Source organism: Globicephala melas, chromosome 5, assembly GCF_963455315.2.
Source record: "Globicephala melas chromosome 5, mGloMel1.2, whole genome shotgun sequence".
NCBI lineage: Eukaryota > Metazoa > Chordata > Mammalia > Artiodactyla > Delphinidae > Globicephala > Globicephala melas.
The window spans coordinates 89,774,385-89,798,529 of NC_083318.1; the positions used below are offsets into that span (position 1 = coordinate 89,774,385).

General features: G+C 38.4%; 1 protein-coding gene across 8 annotated transcripts in view; it reads left to right on the forward strand.

Moving 5' to 3' along the window:
* The window catches only part of SLC4A4 (solute carrier family 4 member 4), a 354,361-nt gene that overhangs the window by 189,948 nt on the left and 140,268 nt on the right, over nucleotides 1–24,145 (forward strand). For all 8 annotated transcript variants that reach the window (XM_060299449.1, XM_060299452.1, XM_060299447.1 and 5 more), the window contains one exon: nucleotides 10,841–10,917. In XM_060299449.1, coding sequence (XP_060155432.1) covers nucleotides 10,841–10,917 — 77 coding nt within the window. The remainder of the gene's footprint in view (nucleotides 1–10,840; nucleotides 10,918–24,145) is intronic.

Genomic DNA, 24,145 nt, shown 5'->3' on the forward strand with positions numbered 1-24,145 from the left:
CAGCGGCCATGGCTCACGGGCCCAGCCGCTCCGCGGCATGTGGGATCCTCCCGGACTGGAGCACGAACCCGTGTCCCCTGAATCGGCAGGCGGACTCTCAACCACTGCACCACCAGGGAAGCCCCCTAATATTTATATTTTAAATATTTCTGTATTTTATTTAGAGGTGAGCAATGACACTGGGTTGGAGGTCTTGATGACATGCTTATTTTTAAATTATTTTTGGTGGGGACAGCTCTTGATGGTCTGTTGCTATGGAAGACTAGGAAACTGATCTGACAAAATGCAAGCTTATCCCAGCCATTCCTTCTAGACTTTCTCAGTCAAACTCATTGTGAGTATCCCAAGTGATTTATTCTCCTTGTTGCATTATATTCCTGTTTTTCGTGGTTGAAATTGGAAGAAATTGCAGTTGGAGTACCTTGAAAGGTACAAAACTAATATGGAAATAATGGAGAATTGGCTGTATGTACATTGTGGAATTTTACAGACACCTTGGCTATGACTATGAATTAGGACATTCAGAAGCATGTGGCATTATTGCTTTTATAATTACTTTGCTATTGCTTTTAGCATCCTTTCTTCTTTGTCACAGAGCTGTGGTTTGGGGCTACTATTTAATCACTCTGGCAAGCAGATTAGCTGAGTTCAATCTTTTTCTCCTTTTCTTTATGAAAATGAAAAAGTAAAGATATGCAAACTCCATCTTTGGGAACAGCTAAATTGGAAACCAAGAACATTTCTGCCTTAAGCATCCTTGGTGGTTTTATATTGCATGTAATTGGCATGGAAATAGAATATATTCTTTGCGGTTATACATTATATTTTCTCTTCATTAGAAATGATGATGTTTGTATGTTTATTTATGTAAATAACAGAGAGAGACCCACCCCCCCCCAGAGGTAATGGGATTGGTATTATGAGATACAGATTGAAATTACAGTTTTACCACTTGCTGTGTGATCATGAACTTAACCTCCTTGAAGTTCATTTTATGTATAAAGTGGTAATAATAATACTAATCTCAAAGTGTTTATGTGAGGATTAAGTAAGATAATGTAAGTTAACGTACTTATACTCAAAAAGATGAGTTGACCCTTAATCTTAGGTATACACATTTTCTAGTAGATTTGTTATGTCAACAAAGGGGGAAAAGAGTATCAGTGAGTCAGTGGGGGTACAGAGAATATATTGTATAGGCTTATTATAAGGGTATGATATGGGGGGGTCAGTTTATGTGCATTGCATGGCATACATGTTTACATTTTTACCCAATATGTACACATACAAGTATCATCACCTTTCTATGCTGTACATTCTCCTCACTCCTTTTTATTGTATATAATAGATACAATTGCAAAGGACTTTATGAATTGCTACATGTGTGCTAAAGAATAGCAATGATTTTCAAACTTAGTACAGAATGCAATTAATGTTTATAGAAGACAGTATGTACCTGCCAAGTGGATACTTTGAAAATGAAATTGTTTTTGATTGTGTGAAACTGCTTGAAAATGTACTTCTCAAAATCTTTCTTTTTCTTATGGCCAGAATACAGTGATATAGAAATTAATTATGATTATACACTCGAGGCTGGTTCTTCTTCTTCTTCTTCTTTTTATAAAAATAAAATTTAAAGAAACAAAGTTTCGAGATTGGTTCAAAATGGTGGAGTAGAAGGACGTGCTCTCATTCCCTCTTATGAGAGCACCGGAGTCACAACTAACTGCTGAACAGTCATTGACTGGAAGACACTGGAACTCACCAAAAAAGATACCCCACATCCAAAGACAAAGGAGAAGCCACAATGAAACGGTAGGAGGGGCACAATCACAATAAAATCAAATCCCATAACTGCTGGGTGGGTGACTCACAAACTGGAGAACACTTATACCACAGAAGTCCACCCACTGGAGTGAAGGTTCTGAGCCCCACGTCAGGCTTCCCAGCCTGGGGGTCCGGCAACGGGAGGAGGAATTCCCAGAGAATCAGACTTTGAAGGCTAGCGGGATTTGATTGCAGGACTTTGACAGGACAGGGGAAATAAAGACTCCACTCTTGGAGGGCACACACAAAGTAGTGTGCGCATCAGGACCAAGGGGAAGGAACAGTGACCCCATGGGAGACTGAACCAGACGTACCTGCTAGTGTTGGAGGGTCTCCTGCAGAGGCGGGGGTGTGGTTGTGTCTCACTGTGAGAACAAGGACATTGGCAGTAGAAGTTCTGGGAAGTACTCCTTGGTGTGAACCCTCCCAAAGTCCACCAATAGCCCCACCAAAGAGCTCAGGCAGGCTCCAGTGTTGGGTCACTTCAGGCCAAACAACCAACAGGGAGGGAACCCAGCCCCACCCATCAGCAGACAAGCAGATTAAAGTTTTACTGAGCTCTACTCACCAGAGCAACACCCAGCTCTACCCACTACCAGTCCCTCCCATCAGGAAACTTGCACAAGCCTCTTCCATAGCCTCATCCACCAGAGGGCAGACAGCAGAAGCAAGAAGAACAACAATCCTGCAGCCTGTGGAACAGAAACCACATTCACAGAAAGATAGACAAGATGAAAAGGCAGAGGGCTATGTACCAGATGAAGGAACAAGATAAAACCCCCAGAAAAACAAATAAATGAAGTGGAGATAGGAAACTTTCCAGAAAAAGAATTCAGAATAATGATAGTGAAGATGATCCTGAACCTTGGAAACAGAATGGAGGCAAAGACTGAGAAGATGCAATAAATGTTTAAGAAAGACCTAGAAGAATTAAAAAACAAACAAACAGAGATGAACAATACAATAACTTAAATGAAAACTACACTAGAAGGAATCAATAGCAGAATAACTGAGGCAGAAGAATGTGTAAGTGACCTTGAATACAGAATGGTGGAATTCACTGCTGTGGAACAGAATAAAGAAAAAAGAATGAAAAGAAATGAAGACAGCCTAAGAGACCTCTGGGACAACATTGAACGCAACAACATTCACATTATAGGGGTCGCAGAAGGAGGAGAGAGAGAGAAAGGACCCAAGAAAATATCTGAAGAGATTATAGTTGAAAACTTCCATAACATGGGAAAGAAAATAGCCACCCAAGTCCAGGAAGCACAGAGAGTCCCATACAGGATAAGCCCAAGGAGAAACACGCCGAGACACATAGTAAGCAAATTGGCAAAAATCAAAGACAACGAAAAATTATTGAAAGCAGCAAGGGAAAAATGACTAATAACATACAAAGAACCTCTCATAAGGTTAACAGCTGATTTCTCAGCAGAAACTCTACAAGCCAGAAGGGAGTGGCATGACATATTTAAAGTGATGAAAGGGAAGAACCTACAACAAAGATTACTCTACCTAGCAAGGATCTCATTCAGATTCGATGGAGAAATCAAAAGCTTTACAGATAAGCAAAAGCTAAGAGAATTCAGCACCACCAAAACAGCTCTACAACAAATGCTAAAGAAACTTCTCTAAGTGGAAAACACAAGAGAAGAAAAGGACCTGCAAAAACAAACCCAAAACAATTAAGAAAATGGTAATCAGAACATACATATCAATAATTACCTTAAATGTGAATGGATTAAATGCTCCAACCAAAAGACACAGGCTTGCTAAATGGATACAAAACAGGACCCATATATATGCTGTCTACAAGAGACCCACTTCAGACCTAGGGACACATACAGACTGAAAGTGAGGGCATGGAAAAAGATATTCCATGCAAATGGAAATCAAAAGAAAGCTGGAGTAGCAATACTCATATCAGATAAAATAGACTTTAAAATAAAGAATGTTACAAGAGACAAGGAAGGACACTACATAATGATCAAGGGATAAATCCAGGAAGAAGATATAACAATTATAAAGATATATGCACCCAACATAGGAGCACCTCAATACATAAGGCAACTGCTAACAGCTCTAAAAGAGGAAGTCAACAGTAACGCAATAATAGTGGGGGACTTTAACATCTCACTTACACCAATGGACAGATCATCCAAACAGAAAATTAATAAGGAAACACAAGCTTTAAATGACACAATAGACCAGAGAGATTTAATTAATATTTATAGGACATTCCATCCCAAAACAGCACATTACACTTTCTTCTCAAGTGTGCATGGAACATTCTCCAGGATAGACCACATCTTGGGTCACAAATCAAGCCTCAGTAAATTTAAGAAAATTGAAATTATATCAAGCATCTTTTCTGACCACAATGCTATGAGGTTAGAAATCAGTTACAAGGAAAAAAACCTAAAAGACACAAACACATGGAGGCTAAACAATACGTTATTAAATAACCAAGAGATCACTGAAAAAATCAAAGAGGAAATAAAAAAATACCTAGAGACAAATGACAATGAAAACTCGATGATCCAAAACCTGTGGGATGCAGCAAAAGCAGTTCTAAGAGGGAAGTTTATAGCAATACAATCCGACGTCAAGAAACAACAAACAGCTCAACTAAGCAATCTAACCTTACACCTAAAGGAACTAGAGAAAGAAGAACAAACAAAACTCAAAGTTAGTAGAAGGAAAAAAATCATAAAGATCAGAGCAGAAATAAATGAAATAGAAACAAAGAAAATAGGAGCAAAGATCAGTAAAACTAAAAGCTGGTTCTTTGAGAAGATAAGCAAAATTGATAAACCATTAGCCAGCCTCATCAAGAAAAAGAGGGATAGGACTCAAATCAATAAAAAATGAAAAAGGATAAGTTACAACAGACACCGCAGAAATACAAAGCATCCTAAGAGACTACTACAAGAACTCTATACTGATAAAATGGACAACCTGGAAGAAATGGACAAATTCTTAGAAAGGTATAACCTTCCAAGACTGAACCAGGAAGAAAGAGAAAATATGAACAGACCAGTCACAAGTACTGAAATTGAAACTGTGATTAAAAATCTTCCAACAAACAAACGTCCAGGACCAGATGGCTTCACAGGTGAATTCTATCAAACATTTAGAGAAGAGTTAACACCCATCCTTCTCAAACTCTTCCAAAAAATTGCAGAGGAAGGAGCACTCCCAAACTCATTCTATGTGGCCACCATCACCCTGATACCAAAACCAGACAAAGATACTACAAAAAAAGCAAATTACAAACCAATATCACTCATGAATATAGATGCAAAAATCGTCTACAAAATACTAGCAAACAGAATCCAACAACACATTAAAGGGATCATACACCATGATCAAGTGGGATTTATCCCAGGGATGCAAGGATTTTTCAGTATACGCAAATCAATCAATGTGCTACACCATATTAACAAATTGAAGAATAAAAACCATATGATCATCTCAATAGATACAGAAAAAGCTTCTGACAAAACTCAATACCCATTCATGATAAGAACTCTCCAGAAAGTGGGCATAGGGGGAACCTACCTCAACATAATAAAGGCCATATATGACAAATCCACAACAAACATCATTCTCAATGGTGAAAAACTGAAAGCATTTCCTCTAAGATCAGGAACAAGACAAGGATGTCCACTCTCACCACTATTATTCAACATAGTTTTGGAATTCCTAGCCATGGCAATCAGGGAAGAAAAAGAAATAAAAGGAATCCAAATTGGAAAAAAAGAAGTAAAACTGTCACTGTTTGCAGATGACATGATACTATTCATAGAGAATCCTAAAGATGCCACCAGAAAACTACTAGAGCTAATCAATGAATTTGGTAAAGTAGCAGGATACAAAATTAATGCACAGAAATCTCTTGCATTCCTATACACTAATGATGAAAAATCTGAAAGAGAAATTAAGGAAACACTCCCATTTACCATTGCAACAAAAAGAATAACATACCTAGGAATAAACCTATCTAGGGAGACAAAAGACCTGTATGCAGAAAACTCTAAGACACTGATGAAAGAAATTAAAGATGATACAAACAGTTGGAGAGATATACCATGTTCTTGGATTGGAAGAATCAATATTGTGAAAATGACTCTACTACCCAAAGCAATCTACAGATTCAATGCAATCCCTATCAAATTACCAGTGGCATTTTTTACGGAACTAGAACAAAAAATCTTAAAATTTGTGTGGAGACACAAAAGACCCCGAATAGCCAAAGCAGTCGTGAGGGAAAAAAACGGAGCTGGAGGAATCAGACTCCCTGACTTCAGGCTATACTACAAAGCTACAGTAATCAAGACAATATGGTACTGGCACAAAAACAAATATAGATCAGTGGCACAGGATAGAAAGCCCAGAGATAAACCCATGCACCTATGGTGAACTAATCTATGACAAAGGAGGCAAGGATATACAATGGAGAAAAGACAGTGTCTTCAATAAGTGGTGCTGGGAAAACTGGACAGCTCCATGTAAAAGAATGAAATTAGAACACTCCCTAACACCATACACAAAAATAAACTCAAAATGATTAAAGACCTAAATGTAAGACCAGACACTATGTAACTCTTAGAGGAAAACATAGGAAGAACACTGTTTGACATAAATCACAGCAAGATCTTTTTGGATCCACCTTCTAGAGTAATGGAAATAAAAAGAAAAATGAACAAATGGGACCTAATGAAACTTAAAAGCTTTTGCACAGCAAAGGAAACTACAAACAAGATGAAAAGACAACCCTCAGAATGGGAGAAAATATTTACAAATGAATCAAGGGACAAAGGATTAATCTCCAAAATATATAAACAGCTCATGCAGCTCAATATTAAAAAAACAAACAACCCGATCCAAAAATGGGCAGAAGACCTAAATAGACATTTCTCCAAAGAAGACATACAGATGGCCAGGAAGCCCATGAAAAGCTGCTCAACAGCACTAATTATTAGAGAAATGCAAATCAAAACTACAGTGACGTATCACCTCATACCAGTTAGAATGGGCATCATCAGAAAATCTACAAACAACAAGTGCTGGAGAGGGTGTGGAGTAAAGGGAACCCTCTTGCACTATTGGTGGGAATGTAAATTGATACAGCCACTATGGAGAACAGTATGGAGGTGCCTTAAAAAACTAAAAATAGAATTACCATATGACTCAGCAATCCCACTACTGGGCATATACTCAGAGAAAACCGTAATTCAAAAAGACACATGCACCCAAATATTCATTGCAGCACTATTTACAATAGCCAGGACATGGAAGGAACCTCAATGCCCATTGACAAATGAATGGGTAAAGAAGATGTGGTATATATATATACAATGGAATATTACTCCGCCATAAAAAGGAATGAAATTGGGTCATTTGTAGAGACGTGGATGGATCTGGAGGCTGTCATTCAGAGTGAAGTAAATCAGGAAGAGGAAAACAAACATCGTATATTAACGTATATATGTGGAACCTAGAAAAATGATATAGATGAACTGGTTTGCAGGGTAGAAATTGAGACACAGACGTAGAGAACAAGCGTATGGACACCAAGGGGGGAAAGCCGCGGTGGGGTGGGGATGGTGGTGTGATTAATTGGGAGATTGGGATTGACATGTATACACTGATGTGTATGAAATGGATGACTAATAAGAACCTGCTGCATAAAAAAATAAAATTCAACAATAATAAATAAATAAACAAAGTTCCTTTGGACCGAGACCAGTTATGAGATGTTCATTCACCCTGGATATTAGATAGAAAAGGCCTATTAGTGGTAGCTTTGAGTAGGTGAATCATCACTTGCACAATAAGTAGTATGGTTTGGGGTAGGCTTGTATTTCACCTTTTTGTTACAAGGTGACATTTGCCTCTGCTACCCCCACTCACTCAAGATTGCAGTATAATGAGTTCACATCATAGGTTAAAACTCTAGAAAGCACTGACTTATCCTGACAATGTGTCTTGTTGACTGTTAGATGCAAAATATCCACAGTAGAACATTGTTAGGGTCCTGTTGTGTAAGTTTCCCAGGTTTGCTAAAGTGCCACATGGAAATTTCTGATTCCCAGATATAATCTGGTTTGTAATATCTTGTCCTTGTCTTCTTTGATTTGGTTGATATGTTTCTGGAAAAGTCTGATTAAACAGTGAGTTCTGTTAACAAAGTTATTTATTTGACTGTGTAGGCGAGGATTTAGAGGAAGGGCCATGTGTGATCTTTTTGTGTGTGTTTATGTGGCAAGGATGCTAACTTAATGATTTGCTTGAGATATGATAGTTTGGAGCAGTGGCTTGGAGGAGGACAAGTTTATCAGAGCTACCTCTCTTGCTACATCAAGTTATATGTTTCTTTCAATTCAGTTCTGACCCGGACACAGCCTCCGGTTAAGATAACTGATTTATGTAGAGCAGTGGTTCTCCAACTTTAGCTTGCTTCAAAATCATTTCAAAGGTTTGTTAAAACCCACCTTGCTAGACCCCTTGCCCAGAGTTTGATATAGTTGGTCTGGGGTGAGTTCCAAGAATTTACATTTCTAACACGTGCTCAGGTGATGCTGATACTGCTGGTCTGGGAACAACACTTTGGCCACCACTGATTTAGAACATTGGGAAGCTTTTGTCCCTGGTTCAGGGTGTTGCAGGGTAGGGGTGGAGAGTTTGATAGGGAGGGAGATGGGAAAAGATGCAAGAATGCGGATCATCTTGCTTAAGGTTAACCTAAAAGTGTTGACTTCTGAATTCTTTCAGTGTAGTACAAAGTTAAACATCAGTGAAGCTGTTAATATTACTTTTATTAATGAGAATCAGATAAGGTTGGGAGGAACAATAGATGTGATTGTTTCTTAACCTTGGCCTCCTCTTCCCCATCTGGTTCCTGCAACTTCTTTATCCCTGTGCCTCCCTACTCCCCCATATAGTACAAATATAGATAGCCATCCTATAACTGTCTTTCAGAAATGAGAGAAATGAGACAGTATATGAGGCTTCTTGGAAAAGTTGTGACATCAGTTAGGATTACCATTATAATGGAAACTTTATTCATTTGGCTTCTACTTATTCATATTTTGCAGCAATTAGGACAGTGCTTGAGTTGAAATGTACCTTTGTAGTATTTATAAAGAATTTCCAAAGCAAATCAGGGAGTTTAGAATATTGCCCAGGAAATTTAAATTACTTAATGAAAAATTGCTTTCAAATTCATTTCAGTATTGCTGCTTATGTACAATTGATTTAATAATTAGAAATCAATCTCATCTATTCATTTACATAAGTTGCTTTTAACTTATGATTAAGAATTTGCTAAGACTTCATTGCGCTAAGAATATCTAGTTCAGACTTTTATGCAGGTAGAATTTTCACCCATTTAGTCCAAAAGACTAGTTTTATTTTCTAATGTAAAGTATAAAATTGTATGTACTCATCATTTCCTTAGTTTCAAGCCCAGCATTATTTGGAGGCATTCTTGTTTGGGCCTGGTGTCTTGGTGTCTTTTGTGTTGAGTGGACACTAGAAACCTAGTACGTGGTTCAGAGAAGAGAATGTGGCTTTCAAAGAGCTTCTTTTAATTTTGCTCATAAAGCAGTTTTTCACATGTTACTTTCCTTTGAAGAATGCCCTGTGCTCAGATTTTCCTAGAATAAAACATCCTACCAGGTAAAGTGTTTAAGAGATCTAGGCCATGCTTACTCAATGAAATGCAGCAGAGTGGAAAATATCCTGTTTTGCCAACTCAAGAAAATTGATCTAGTAGTTAAAGACAATTATATTATTTAAAGAGCTGCTGTTATATAGACGTTAAATTATTAGGGGCTAGATTTGAGTCTCTTGCAAAATTATGTGTAGAAGGTTTGGTCTGAAGGAATGGAAATCCGTAATCTAAAGAATTATGTGGAAGTAAATGTGAAGCTGTGTTCGAACCTTGATGCTTGTTTTTCAACCCTTGTCCTCTTGGTGTGAAGACCAGCCTGAGTCAGATCACAGGGGATTAAATGGTGAACCCATTACTCAGCACACTGCGGGGGCGGGGGGGGGGTTAAACACCCTGGCTTTGAAGAATTACTCTTTTGCTTAGTAAGCCTGGAAATTTCAGGTTCACCTGCAGAATAAAAGCTCAGTATTTTGTTGATTAACCAGTCTATTTGAAAATGGTCTATCCCTCTTCTAGATGTCCCTCCTCTCTGTTCTCATATAACCATGTCTGAAGTCACTGGCTGGATTGCCAATGGATTTTACCTGCGGCAGCTTTACAGCTGGGGAGCTTGGGTCCCATGGAGTATTCCTGATGAAATCCATCGCTTGACTTGAATAAGAAGTTTGGCGTGTTAAGGGGAAGAAGGGATACACTTACTTTAGTCTGGCAAATGGGAATGCAGGAAATAAGGGGAGCTGTGATAACACTGCTTTGAGGCAAAGAATGGGGATTCTGGATCAGATGCCCATTACGGAGAAATATTCTTGATCAAAGTGTTAGGCAGAGAATGGAGTGCAGATGGCTTTTTGGGTTGATCAGAGCAAGTGGTGCCCTAGGAAGGACTGCAGAGGCTGGGGGAGAGGAGGTCCAGGCCTTTTTTTCCCCTGGCGCTGGCTCTACTGAGATGAGGAAAAAGCCCATCTCTATAGGCAACAGAAATAGGTAGATTAGGATGTGTGTAAAGGGCCGTAACAAAAGGCAAACCAAAAACAGGAGTGAGTTTATTTTTATGCTTATTGTTTTACACATTTCTTTGAAAGTTTAACTTATCATGAAACGGAGCCAGAAGACTTAAAGAAAGTATTTGGGATTTTATACATTTTTCATTTAACCATGTTAGTGCTCTAAACTAACTTTTCAACTCTGGAAACCTGTTCAGGAGAATCCTAATGTAGCTTAAACATCATCACCATTCCCATCGTCATCTACTAGTGGTCATGAAATGTACAACCAAACTCTTTGTGTTGTTAACAAGAAGTCTTTAATTAGGGTTCACTTCTGTTTTTCCAGGTAGCCCAGCCATGGCCCACAGGAATCTGACTTCTTCCAGTCTGAATGACATCTCTGATAAACCAGAGAAGGACCAGGTAAGCAAAGAATTCCTGCTTCTTTGAAATGTAAGACTAAATGTATATCTAGAAGATGCTGGGAAAAGATTAGAAATGATGGTCCTCTAACTTAAAACGAACGAACATGTGTAGATTGTTTTGTTTTGTTTTTTTCACTTTCTCTGAGGGAAGGGGAAGCAGTGTGTGAAGGGATTTGAAGTTCAGAAGATAAGAGTCTCTACTCCAACTCTTATAGATGAATTCACTTGGGCAGTTTAAATCTTGGAGCTACAGTTCTCTTAGCTTTAAAATAGTAATATTAATTCCTACCTCAAGTTTATTGTGATGGTTAAATAAGATGATTTGTGGAAAAAACTGGTTTGGTAAACTGTAAAGGGCTAGGAAATGCTGGCGGTTGTTAACTTTGAGGGGATATTTCAGGCAAAGGTAATGACAGTCTTGTTAGCTGTATGTTTATCTATTAAAGCATATAGGAAGTAACCTGTTTGCAATGAAAAGTAATTAGGTTTTGAATCTCGATTTGCTTTCTTTTAAAAAGAATATGGTAGAAACTGGTCCATTTTCCTAGTTGGGTGGGTATCTGGGCTTGAAACTAGTAGAAAATGGTGACTGGGTATAATTTTGCACTTTACATTAAAAAATGAAATGAGTTATTTGGACTAATTGGTTGAAAATTCTACCTGAATAAAGAAATCTGAATTATGTATTTCTAAGACAATGAAGCCTTGTTTACAACAATGTTCTTCTTTAACTGACAGAGGTTTTTTAGACCTTGGTGAACTCTCAAAAGTGCAGGGAAGGTGAAATTATGTTCTTTCTTGTGAAATGGCTTTTGGATTCTTTCTTCCTTCTCCTTCTAAACAACAGCACCCTAGTAGGGCCTTCATTATCTCAGAACAGATTGCTAGAAAAGCCTTGGGAATTAATCCTGTCCCCATTTTCTCCCAATTCAATACACTTTTCATATCATTGCTCTTATATTTCTCCCCTGGATCAAAAGCTTATAATGGCTTGTATCAAGTGAAGTTCAGACTATCCCGACTTTTAAGATTCTCTGAAATCTGGTGTAATCTTTCTCATCGTAACTTACATGTGTTTCCCAGAAGAGAGACTCTGCTTTGGTTTGGCTTAATTACCTCCACCTCTGCACTGAGATTAATTCTTGACTTTTACAGTTGCCCCCCCCCCAACCTTAAATGCTAATATGGCTAGCTCTCCTCCCTACCATTGGCCTACCTCTTGAAATACTGTGGGAGAAGATCATTTATTTATTTATTGCTTCCTGGAGGCAGTTTACATTCACTTTTATTGTTTATTTTATTTTTAAAGAAATGTGTTTTTGTTTTTTTTGTTTTTTTTTTTTTTTTTTTGCGTTACGCGAGCCTCTCACTGCTGTTGCCTCTCCCGTTGCGGAGCACAGGCCCCGCGGCCATGGCTCACAGGCCTAGCCGCTCCGCGGCATGTGGGATCTTCCCGGACCGGGGCACGAACCCGTGTCCCCTGCATCGGCAGGCGGACTCTCAACCACTGCACCACCAGGGAAGCCCTTTTTAAAATTTATTTTTTTTAAATAAATTTTTAAATTTTATTTAATTTTGGCTGCATTGGGTCTTCGTTGCTGCGTGTGGGCTTTCTCTAGTTGCGGCGAGTGGGGGCTACTCTTCGTTGTGGTGCGAGGGCTTCTCATTGCAGTGGCTTCTGAGAAGCTCATTTAAATATTGGATTCATTGGCAGGTTCATACCAGTAGTGAAAGGGAAACCTCAGTCCACTAGGACTTGTTGAGAATTTTCCTCAAAACTATTTTGTACATTTTGGCTCCATACAGCATTTACCAAACGACATTCTGATCGTGAGATTTGCCAGGGGCTTGGATAAGGCAGAGTCAGGAATATCTGGTTGACACTTTTTCAGGAAGGCTTCTTTTACTGGGGACAGTTCTTGTCAGGAGTTTGTCAATTGCCGCTGGTAAATGCTGAGAGAAATTTCTTACCTTCTTGGGTGTCTTCATATCTGAGCATATGCAGAAGAAATTTGATGACTTATGATGTGTATTACATGAGATTTTGATTCCAGTGTTAGAAGAAATAGGTTAGAACATTATGATTTAGGGTGTTGATTTTGCTATTGATAAATGGAATATTTATAAATGGAATGGGATATTTATAAATGGAATATTTCCTGCCATATTAATAAACAAAGGATGTCACAGTCATCAAGGATTGCAGCTCTCCATCGTGAGCCGGTGAGCCCTGAGGAAGCTCAGGGCTGAAAAGAACACCTGCCATCTAGCAGCCAACAGACTCCCTAAGGTGAGTCCTGAGGAAACTCAGGATGTGAAAAAACAGGATCCTGGCCCCAGATAGCTGAGGTGCATATCAAAGGAATGATTTCAGTGAGCTCTGACTCTTGCATCTTCCCATATATAGAAAAGTGCTAAATTCCGTAACTTGAGATGTCTGGTTTTCTTTAATTAACAATAATCTTGTGACGTTCAGACTGCCTGCCCTTTGTTGCAAAACTCTTATATATCCTGGCTCCTCCCCCTGCCTCCTTGGAGCAGTTTCTCAGAGTTATCTGAAACTGCTGTCTCCCGGGCTGCAGTCCTCATTGTGCGCCAGATAAAACTTAACTCGCAACTCTCACATTGTGCATTTTTTTAAGTCAACACTATAAAGCCTTTGTGGTCCTTAAAACCAGAATCTCTGATGCCTGTCACTGACATCTCATATTCATCAAGGTTCATGTGAAGATGAAACCAGGAAGATTTGATTCAGGAGGTTTGTTCTTTTTGTTTTCAAAGCCAGAAAATGTAGTTGATGAGTATATCATTATAAGAGAGACTGTCCTTCTTCATTTATCTAATACAATAGGCATAGCTCATCCAATGAGCCCTTCATTCCTCCAAAGAGAAAGAAACTCCATTCTTTGCTTCCCACCAAAAAGTTTGAAGAGAAGCTTTGTAATTGACCCATTCATCTCCTCTATAACTAAAGGTAGAGTACAAATTCAAACTAATTATTTCCTGTTTCTATACTTAACAATTTTATTAACTTCAAATACAAAAGCTCCTCGATCATTTTCGGGTGAGAAGAAGAAAATGGGCTTGCTAAGAAGATGAAGCCATGGCAAAAAAAACAAAACACACACACACAATAAACTGGGGCTTTTCTTTTTTAACCTGTTTTTTTCTCTGTCTGGTAGGGAAAAAAGGTTGCCAGGCTCAAATTTGTTTTGAAAAAGCTTTTATAATTAATTAGCCAATGTCCTGGAAATGATCTTGGCAGTAGTCAAACTTGTTCTGTATGCTTTTCCAAGTTGGCCCAAGAAACTTCCATCCAACTGGAACTGAAGTTTTCTGATTGATTATTCTGCCTGGATACAATTCGAATAGTTGCGATGGTGCCTCACGACTTCCTGGAGCTGTATAACTTCCCAGTAGCACAAGAAATGGTTTTCATGTTCAGAGATATGAAGAGGAGCAGAATTTCTCTTTCTGACAGCTACATAGTGACAAAATTCGAGGGCATGTTTTTTATAAGATTCTGTTTTGGGAAAACAGAAGAAACAAATCCATGGACTGCACTTTCTCTCTCTGGCTGTGCCAAGCCTATGTACTTATGATTTCAGTAGCGGCTGCTTTATTGAGAAATAGCTCAAAATAGTTAACAGCAGAAGAAAGAGCATCGCCAAAATTTAGGTGATTCAATGCTTCAACAGTATTCCAACTTGGATGTTATATTTATTAAGCAAAAAACACCCGGGGAGAAGTAGATTTTTTAGAAAATACATCTGGAGCTCATCTACTTGTAAATGGACATAAATAATCTCCTCTATTTTGTTGCTATGGAGGATTTTTTTTCTTCTTTATCCAGTTATCTTCCCCAATTACCTTAGATTGATTTGTTTTTCTATCACCTTTTATTTCTTTTCTGTGCTTGAAAAAATTTACAACTGCCACGGGTGCTTATCAAATGCAGTGGGTTAGTTCTACTTTTCATGTGAGTATGGAATCAGCTATGAAGATAAGAAAATCTTATTATTTTACCTCATAGCTTTAACTCTTTGGAGGAAATACTGTGCTCAGTGGTACAATGACTTTTTTAAAGGGGCTCTTTTTCCTTTTCAAGATTATCAATAGGGCTTCCCTGGTGGCACAGTGGTTGAGAGTCCACCTGCCGTTGCAGGGGACACGGGTTCATGTTCCAGTCCGGGAAGATCCCACATGCCGCGGAGCGGCTGGGCCCGTGAGCCATGGCCGCTGAGCCTGCGCGTCCAGAGCCTGTGCTCCGCAATGGGAGAGGCCGCAACAGTGAGAGGCCCGCGTACCGCAAAAAAAAAAAAAAGATTATCAATAATGTAATACCATCTCACAATTATATGACCAACCTTAAGTGAAATTGCAGTCTGTAGACTGTAGTGAATGCAGTAAATGTAGAAATCCCTTGAAGATTCTTAGAGAGACATTTGCGCTTATATAACCTTGTAACTTTTTATCTGGTTGTCACTTCCCTGATACTCGTTATTTAGCCAGCTTATCGGAGAACCTATCCATTGGTGTCCTGGTGGAATTTGGCCTAAGGTTAATTTCTAAAGTGTATGGTAATCATTTTTCACACTATCTGTTGCCTGTTATCTTTAAATATACTTGGTGTCTCAATATCTATTTTTGAAATCTTGGTCTTTTGTAGAGATAGACCTAAATTTAAATATTTTTGTCAGAGAGTAAGAGGATGAAATCAGTAATCCATGTAGAAGTTTGAAACTGCTCAGCCATGACTACCTTACAGTGAAATCTAGAAAGAAACATTTTGTGATTGAACAACCCCCTAATCCTTTTCTTACATGTGTGTAATACAGGAGTGAGTCAACTGAATTCAACTGAGATGACTTTTCCATCGTTTTGATTTTCATCCTGAGGCTCACATACAGCTTCCCTTAGCATTCATAGCTATGTCATATTCACAGTGATGGAAGAGTACAATAGCACCTGCTATTCTTTTTCACGGCTCAGCCAGAAAACCCTCTGATTGGCATTGGTCACCGAGTGGTCTCACTCCATTACTCAGAGAAGACACAGTGGCAGAGAAGGGCTCGTATTTGCTGAGGTTATGATACTTGTCCTTAGCACCTTTTCAGGGCCCGCTGAAACACTGCTGTGTCAGGAAAGATCCAGATGGAATCACATCTGTGAAAACCTGATAAGAAAGGCATGTTGTTGAGGAGGAGGTTACAGTCGTTAGGTGTCCTTAGTCACTGCAGTATTGGTGACTGCAACTGGTAACTGTGGTTCAGTGGCTACAGCTTTCCTTTGGCCAGGAGTCCTTGATGGGAACTGGTGAAGCCATTGCAGTGGTTATCTGTGGAGCCCCTTTCCAAGGGGGTTAGCTTGCTGCTTAGATGAGTAACAAAACTGCCTTGTCCTTCCTTTTCCCTTTCTATAAGATATTTGACTTTTTGTAGGTTCCTCCTCCCACCTTATGCTCTCTCCCATATTCCTTTTTTTTTTTTTTGCGGTACGCAGGCCTCTCACTGTTGTGGCCTCTCCCGTTGCGGAGCACAGGCTCCGGACGCGCAGGCTCAGCGGCCATGGCTCACGGGCCCAGCCGCTCCACGGCATGTGGGATCTTCCCGGACCGGGGCACAAGCCCGTGTCCCCTGCATCGGCAGGTGGACTCTCAACCACTGCGCCACCAGGGAAGCCCTCCTATATGCTTAAAGAATTCACAACCAATACTTATTAATAGAGTTTGAGAAACACTGATACTCATAGTGATTTCCAAGAACCTGTGTTCTTAGACCTGGGTCTCAGTTGAAATCGATCATTGAATTTTACCATTTTCATAATGATATACTTCCTGTGAAAGCCATTTATCTGGAACAGAAAACTAGCCTTCATTTAAAAACAGGTTTTGTGTCAGCTTGAAAGTGAAGGGAGATAAACTTATCTCAGGTAATCTAAGCTCTGTCTAACTTATCTCAGGTAATCTAAGCTCTGTCTTGTATTTTCAGGTGTTTCAGGAGCCTTTTGTAAAACTTAGAACCATGTAAAATTTAAAACAAGCTGCAACAAATGTTAACTTCTAAATCACCCCATAACTGTAGGCTGCTATGATTTGAATTCATTCATTCATTTAAAGAGTATATTCTGTGCTAGAAAGCGTTCTTAGTGCTAGGGTTCCAGAGGTGAATGAGACAGATAAATCTTTGGACTCAAGGAGCTTCCGTGCTTTTGGGAACAGATAGACAGTAAACAACAAAAACAAGTAAACAAATGAATAGGTTAATTTTACACAATGATAGTTGTTATTTAGAAAATACAGTAGGGTAATGTGGAGAGGTACAGGAAAGCTGGTTTAGGTAAGAAGATTAACCAGAGAAGAGACAGTCTGGGGGAAGAGGTTTCTAGGCTGAACAAAAAGCAAGAGTATAGCCTTGAGACAGGAATAAATAAGGTATGTTCATAACAGAGGAAGAAGGAAAAAAAATCCAGAGTGGCTGGAGCAGGGGTAGCAGGTATGCAGAGGTACATAAGGCCACGTAACCTTTTCACGCAGGGGACCTTTTTTTTTTTTTTTTTTTTGCACGGTACTTGGGCTTCTCACAGTTGTGGCCTCTCCCATTGCGGAGCGCAGGCTCAGCGACCATGGCTCACGGGCCCGGCCACTTTGCGGCATGTGGGATCCTCCCGGACCGGGGCACGAATCCGTGTCCCCTGCATCGGCAGGTGGGCTCTCAACCACTGCGCCACCCGGGAAGCCCCAGAGGGACCTTTTAATTTTATTCTGTGTTCAGTGAGACACTATTTTAGGAGTTCTACCTGGAGAGTTGTGTGTTGTGATTTACACTGAAAAAAGGTCACTGGGGATAGCGTGTGATGAGATGGAGGAATTTGCTAATGTTTTGGATCATCTGGTGTTGTTCCTATAATTAAACATTGGATGAGCACCGCAGTGCATTAAACAGCTAAACAGACCCAATAGCCAATTTCTTAATGTGTTTGACATAGATGTCAAGACCTCATTCCTGTTGGCAAAGGGAGCTCTTCTGTTCCACTGAAGTATTGTAAGAAAGAAAATGAGTTTCCTAGTTAAAATATTTTCCATGCACTATTAGTGAGAATTAATAATTATTTAATTAATATTATTAAAAATTAAAATATTTTAATGCACTAGAAATGGATGTAGGTCACCAAGAGTAGTGAGATTGAGCTTATGAGTGATTATATCTGTTACCTGCAGTTCTCTTTTTGATGTCATGACTCATGAAACCCTCACCAGAGGTCTCTCTAAGGAACAGTGACAAGTGTCTTAGTCCTTATTGTTCCAAAAGGGGCATCGGAATGTGTAGGTGGAGGACAGAGCCGCCCCGTGGGGTCCTGAGCCACACTCTCACCGGTACCTGGGAAAATCGAACTCCAGGAGCACCGCAGGGTGTTCTGTATTCAACATTTAGCAAAAGGGATTGCAGGGTTTACATGTCTTAAATGGCATGTCTTATCTAGCATGATTTATGTTTGATGTCACTTTTTTCTCTTTCTAGTATGTAGCAGTCTGCCTGTATCCCAATGCCATAAATATACTTAGAATAGATTGCAGAGAGTAGTAGAATGCCATCAACAATTATCTTTAATGGATGTCTGCTCTCATGTCACACGTTACCTACCTCTGACCAGAACTTCATTTAAAAAAAAAAACCACTTTTTTCCCCTTAGAAGTGGCAAACCGGAAAGCAGCAGCACCTGTGGTAAACACCCTAAGGGCATGATTAAAAACCTTTATAATAATTCTAACTATAAACATGAACTCATTCTTTACTTTCTGTAGTAACATTTTATTATCTATGACGTTTTTTAAACTTTAGTTTTTTCTGATTCATAATTATACAAAATTGCTGTAAAAATTCAAACAAAGGAAAAATGAATAAAACAGAAAGTGAAAGTTCACAAATTCTCACCCTCAATATAACTACTATTAGCAGGTTGATGTAGTCTTCTAGACTTTTTCTATGCATAAAAATGTATATACTTATTTATATAAAATACAAATGGGATCATATTGTTCTGCAACTGGATTTTTAAAAAAACTAACAATACCACAGATATCTACCTTGTTTTCCTTGAAGGCTATATGGTATACATGAATCATATTTTATTTAAATGGTCTTCTATTAATAGATAGTTACTTATTTTCATTTCTTTGCAGTTAGACAAACAGGCCTTTAAGAAATGCCCTCATTGTAACTTTTTTTTTTGCATTCTTTCATGATTATTTCTGAAGGAGAAATTTTGTAAGTGCAATTGCTGGGTCACCATGTATTGCCAATTACCTCCTCAAAAGATTGTATCAATTTGTGTCCTAGGTCTTTTAAACACTTTAATTAATCCTCCTCCACTGCTAGAATACTGTTTGCCAGTCAGATTTGAGTTTCTCCTTTCTGATTCATTCCACTAAAAGCTTAGCAACTCAGTTAATGTGAAAAGAATCACAGTCACTAGCATCTGCCTCCCAGCTCACTTTGGGGGCTTTTTTCAGAAGCTTAAAATATCAAGGCTAAAACTGGGTTTATTCTCCTGGTCTAATTGGATCTCTGAGCTGGCTAATCTGCCTATATTCTGAGGTAAGGAGGTGAAAAGTCCAGTGGTCGTAGACTTGGCCACCTGTATGTTTCTGATTGCTTCTGCTTAAGGAGAGGCTGTTCTCAGCTCTGAGAGAAATCCTTTGGCTTTGTGAGAATTTCCTTGGCAACCAAAAATGGCTTCCTCTTAAGAGCCCTTCTTGGTGGTCAGCATTTGGAACAAAAAGGAAAATCACAAGAAGAGTTGGACAACTGTTCTCTTTGAAGCACTATCCAGCACATTTGCAGCTTGGCCCTGCATCTCCTTCCTCCCCAGTCCTCCACCCTCAAGAGAATTCTAAGTGAACTTACGTACATACTGTAAAGTTAGTTAAATGAAAAGTTTATACCTTTATTAGGAGCTTTGATGGAGTGTTTCATCTAGGATAATTGATAAAAAGATCAGCGAACCATTAATTACATGTTGGGAGATATTTGCAGATTTTTCTGCTTCCCTACTTCCCTTGCAACAGGGAGTCTCTGCAGAGTAGAGTTACGAAGAGGCCAAGCCATGGGAGGAAGTTTTCCTTGCTCTTCTTCAGAAAGAGAAGGGCTTCCCCCTGTTTCCACGTCACTTGTCTGATTGATCCAGTGGCTAGTTGATTTATTTGCCTCTGTAGAATCTCATGACCTTATCAGTCGCCAGCAGAGCTCACTGATTTCTCCTGTTGTTACCACCAATCGTCTGGTTTCACTCCCTTGAACTGAACTGAAGTGAAAACAATCATACTTCCGTTTTCTCTGCCACCATGTTAAAATGGTAGCAGTAATTTTTTCTGCAATCCAAAAGCCAGTGGTTAATCATACCCAGTCGACATTACTGCCTATTCAGTGTTCTATGCATATGCACACAAGAGGCTAGAAACTAACCAAGTAATTTTAGAGGACGCCATTGTAAGTTCAGTATTAGCGGCACTGTTGATCATTCAGTGGCTCTGAGAGTATTGAGCCTGTTCTTTTATAAAGAATAAGTAATAATGACTAACATACATTGGACACTTTTTCACACTAGCGCTTTGGTTGGTATTATCAACCCTGTTTTATATATTGGTAAACTTGAGGCACAAAGACATTAAGTAATTTTTTCCAAAGTTAAATAGCATCTAAGTGGTAGAGCTGCTTTCTGGCCCTGGAGCCTGTGCTCTTTATGAGTATGGTGAATTCTGCCTATTTGCATTATGGTCTTTTTTAGGTCCTAATCCCCAGGTGTCCAATTAATAGTTAGGTTAATAATAGTTAGACCTTAGGTTTGTCTTTGAGGCACACATTGTTCTGAATAGGCTAATCTACAGAATTGTTATTAAATAAACCAACAATTAAAAAATTCTTAAGGGTCTTATGGTGACTGGATGTTTCTGCTGCCACAGTGATTAAAAGACTTGGTGAATCAACTGTTTGTTTTGTGTCCATACTCTGAGTGGTATTGGTGGAGGTCAATGAGAAGAGGCTGATATAATAAAAATAAAGCATAAAATATGGTCTCAGATTATGAGTTTATATCTAGCTGGAGAGACCAAATAAACTGTGGTGCTGACAGTAAACTGCAGCAGGTCAGTGAAAGACAAGATAACTGTGTGGGTTAGAACCATCAATCAAAGAGAAACGAGGGATTTTATTTTATTTTAGTTTTTTAAATTTTTAAAACATCTTTATTTGGAGTGTAACTGCTTTACAATGGTGTGTTAGTTTCTGCCGTATAACAAAGTGAATCAGCTATACATATACATACATCCCCATATCTCCTCCCTCTTGCATCTCCCTCCCACCCTCCCTATCCCACCCCTCTAGGTGGTCACAAAGCACCGAGCTCATCTCCCTTTGTAGCTGCTTCCCACTAGCTATCTATTTTACATTTAGTAGTGTATATATGTCCATGCCACTCTCTCACTTTGTCCCAGCTTACCCTTCCCCCTCAAATCCATTCTCTACATCTGCGTCTTTATTCCTGTCCTGCCCTTAGGTTCTTCAGAACCTTTTTTTTTTTTTAGATTCCATATATATGTGTTAGCATATGGTATTTGTTTTTCTGACTTACTTCACTCTGTATGACAGTCTCTAGGTCCATTCACCTCATTACACATAACTCAATTTTGAAACGAGGGATTTTAGAAGCATCTTTCCATTTTAGAGAACGTAAATAACAGAAGATAAGAGCTTTAGCCAAATAAAGCATTCTTCCTTGGAGAAAGAGTTAGGTAGGAAATGTGTGAAATAAATTGGAATGTAACTTTCTGCAGATTAACAATACAAGTGAATGACTTGATTTATCCAACAAATGGAAAATATTGTGACTTTTAAAATTCTTTGAATAATGGCCAGTAATCCCCCAAATTTGATGAAATACAACAGGGTTTCAATTAAAATTTACTTTTAAATTAGAGTTACCTGTAGAATTAGCAAAAGTAGATTAGATTAATTAGCCTGTTGACTTGTCCACGGACTATGGTGGATACTCACTTGATTTACAAAATTTTACCTGAACTTTGAGAAACACCCCATAGTCCCTTAACTTTCAGTTAAGGGAAAGTTCAGTTCAGTTCAGTATTTGTTCAGTATTTGTTCTTGCTACAGATATATATTCACTTCTAGGTCATTAAGTCTGATAAATACACATTGTTGTAACTTTTTTTTTTTTTTCTGGTAAGAAGAAAAAGTAATTATTATTGAACTTTTTCTTTAAGCTGATCACAGGAATAGCTTTGAAGATTTAAATAAACATGTTAAACCTTAACTCCTCTGAACCTCAGTTTCCTGATTCATAATACAGGTCTTATATATAATTCAGTCTGAACTGCCTTCTCCACAGGGTTGTCGTGTGAAAAGGAATGTGATTAGTACACTTTAAATATTATACGCATCTTAATTTATCACTGTCATTTTCATTATTTAAATGTACTACTGCTTGTTATTTTTGGCTTTGTTTTGCAGGAAGATTGGGTAGGATGGAAGTCAATTTCATTTTAGATGTCATTCCTCGCTTCTCAGATTTACGTTGCTAATCTGGCTCTTTGGGGTTTTGTGTTCTTCTGTACTCCACTGCTCTGCCTGCGCTCTCGTGAAATGTGTCTGACTGGCCTTCCATGAATAGTGGTGCTGCATGCACGTTTTCACTGGACCCAAATATCTCTTTTTCTCTCTGCTTTTCCAATTCCTACCGTTTCTTCAGGATCTAAGTCAGGTGCTGCTTTTGCCTTACACGTGTCTTTGGACATTCTGGCTCATGTTAATTAACACCTGTCTCAAATTCTAACACCATCTAAGCTCTTACTGTTTGTCACTTCACAGGGACTCACTTGTTTGTTATTGTTTTTTATTTGTATGTCTCATGTTCCTTTTAGGGTGGGGGGGCCGGACAGCAGAGGGTCTGGGGTGGAGGGAGAGATAGGAGTCTTTTAAGTTAGTTGCTGATGTAATGACAATAATGACTAATTGGGGAGAATCAGCTTCTCCTTTATCCTTTTTCTCAAAAAATCTTCTTTTAAAGGCTGAGAAAATGACTGTGACTATGAGGGTTTCTCAGAGAAGGGTGATTTTTGAAAGTATTGTTAAAGTCTTATAATTTATAGTTATATAAATTATATATAAATAAGTTATATAAATAAGTTATGATTATAATTCTGGCAGCTTTAAAAATTACTGTTTCTTATCGTGGGCACTGATAGAGTGTTTCATTAGGTTAATCAGTTGCTTGAAATGAACATTCTTGCCCATGTCATGTGTTAAAAAAATTTTTTTTCAGCTAGAACAATCATGTGAATGCTAACATTTGAAATATAGTTTGCTCTTTCATTTGTTAAAATCCATTTATACATTTTTTCTCATAATTGAAAGCTCAATGAACATAGTTTCCTGGCAGATTGACATAGCTTAGAGAAAACTCTGAATCTTTTTTTTTTAACTTGTTTAAAACAAAATGTAGTGTATCACAAGGACATATTGGAAAAGTCAACTGTCAAGAACAGAAAGATGTTCTATTGCAAGATGACATGGTATTGCTAAGTTTTCCCAAGCATGGCACATTTCAAATCAGGTACTGTCCAACATTCTACTTTTAGATGTGAGCTACTTCATTTTGTATGATATGAAATGGTGTGAAATTAGAAGTAAGGCAAATCAGACTTGGGAAGGATTTATCATTAAATGTGATTTATTATAGAATTTACTAGTTTGATACATTATTATTTTTTTTACAAGATATTGAATATAGTTCCCTGTTCCATATAGTAGGTCCTTGTTGGTTATCTATTTTGTATAGAGTAGTGTGTATCTATTAATGCCAGACTCCTAATTTATCCCTCCCCATCTTTCCTCCTTTGGTAATCATAAGTTTGTTTTCTGTCTGTGAGTCTGTTTCTGTTTTGTAAATAAGTTCACTTGTATCATTATTTTAGATTCCACATATAAGTGATATCATATAATATTTCTTTCTCTTCACTTAGTATAGTAATCTCTAAGTCCATCCATGTTGCTACAAGTGGCATTATTTCATTCTTTTTTTCATTATTCCATTGTATATATGTACTCTATACATGATTATAACTCTGTTTCACTTTACATTTTTCTTGTAGTTTTGAGTCCAAGGACTGCATTATGGTAAAGACCCAAGTATATTATTGGAACAAGTCAAGCTGA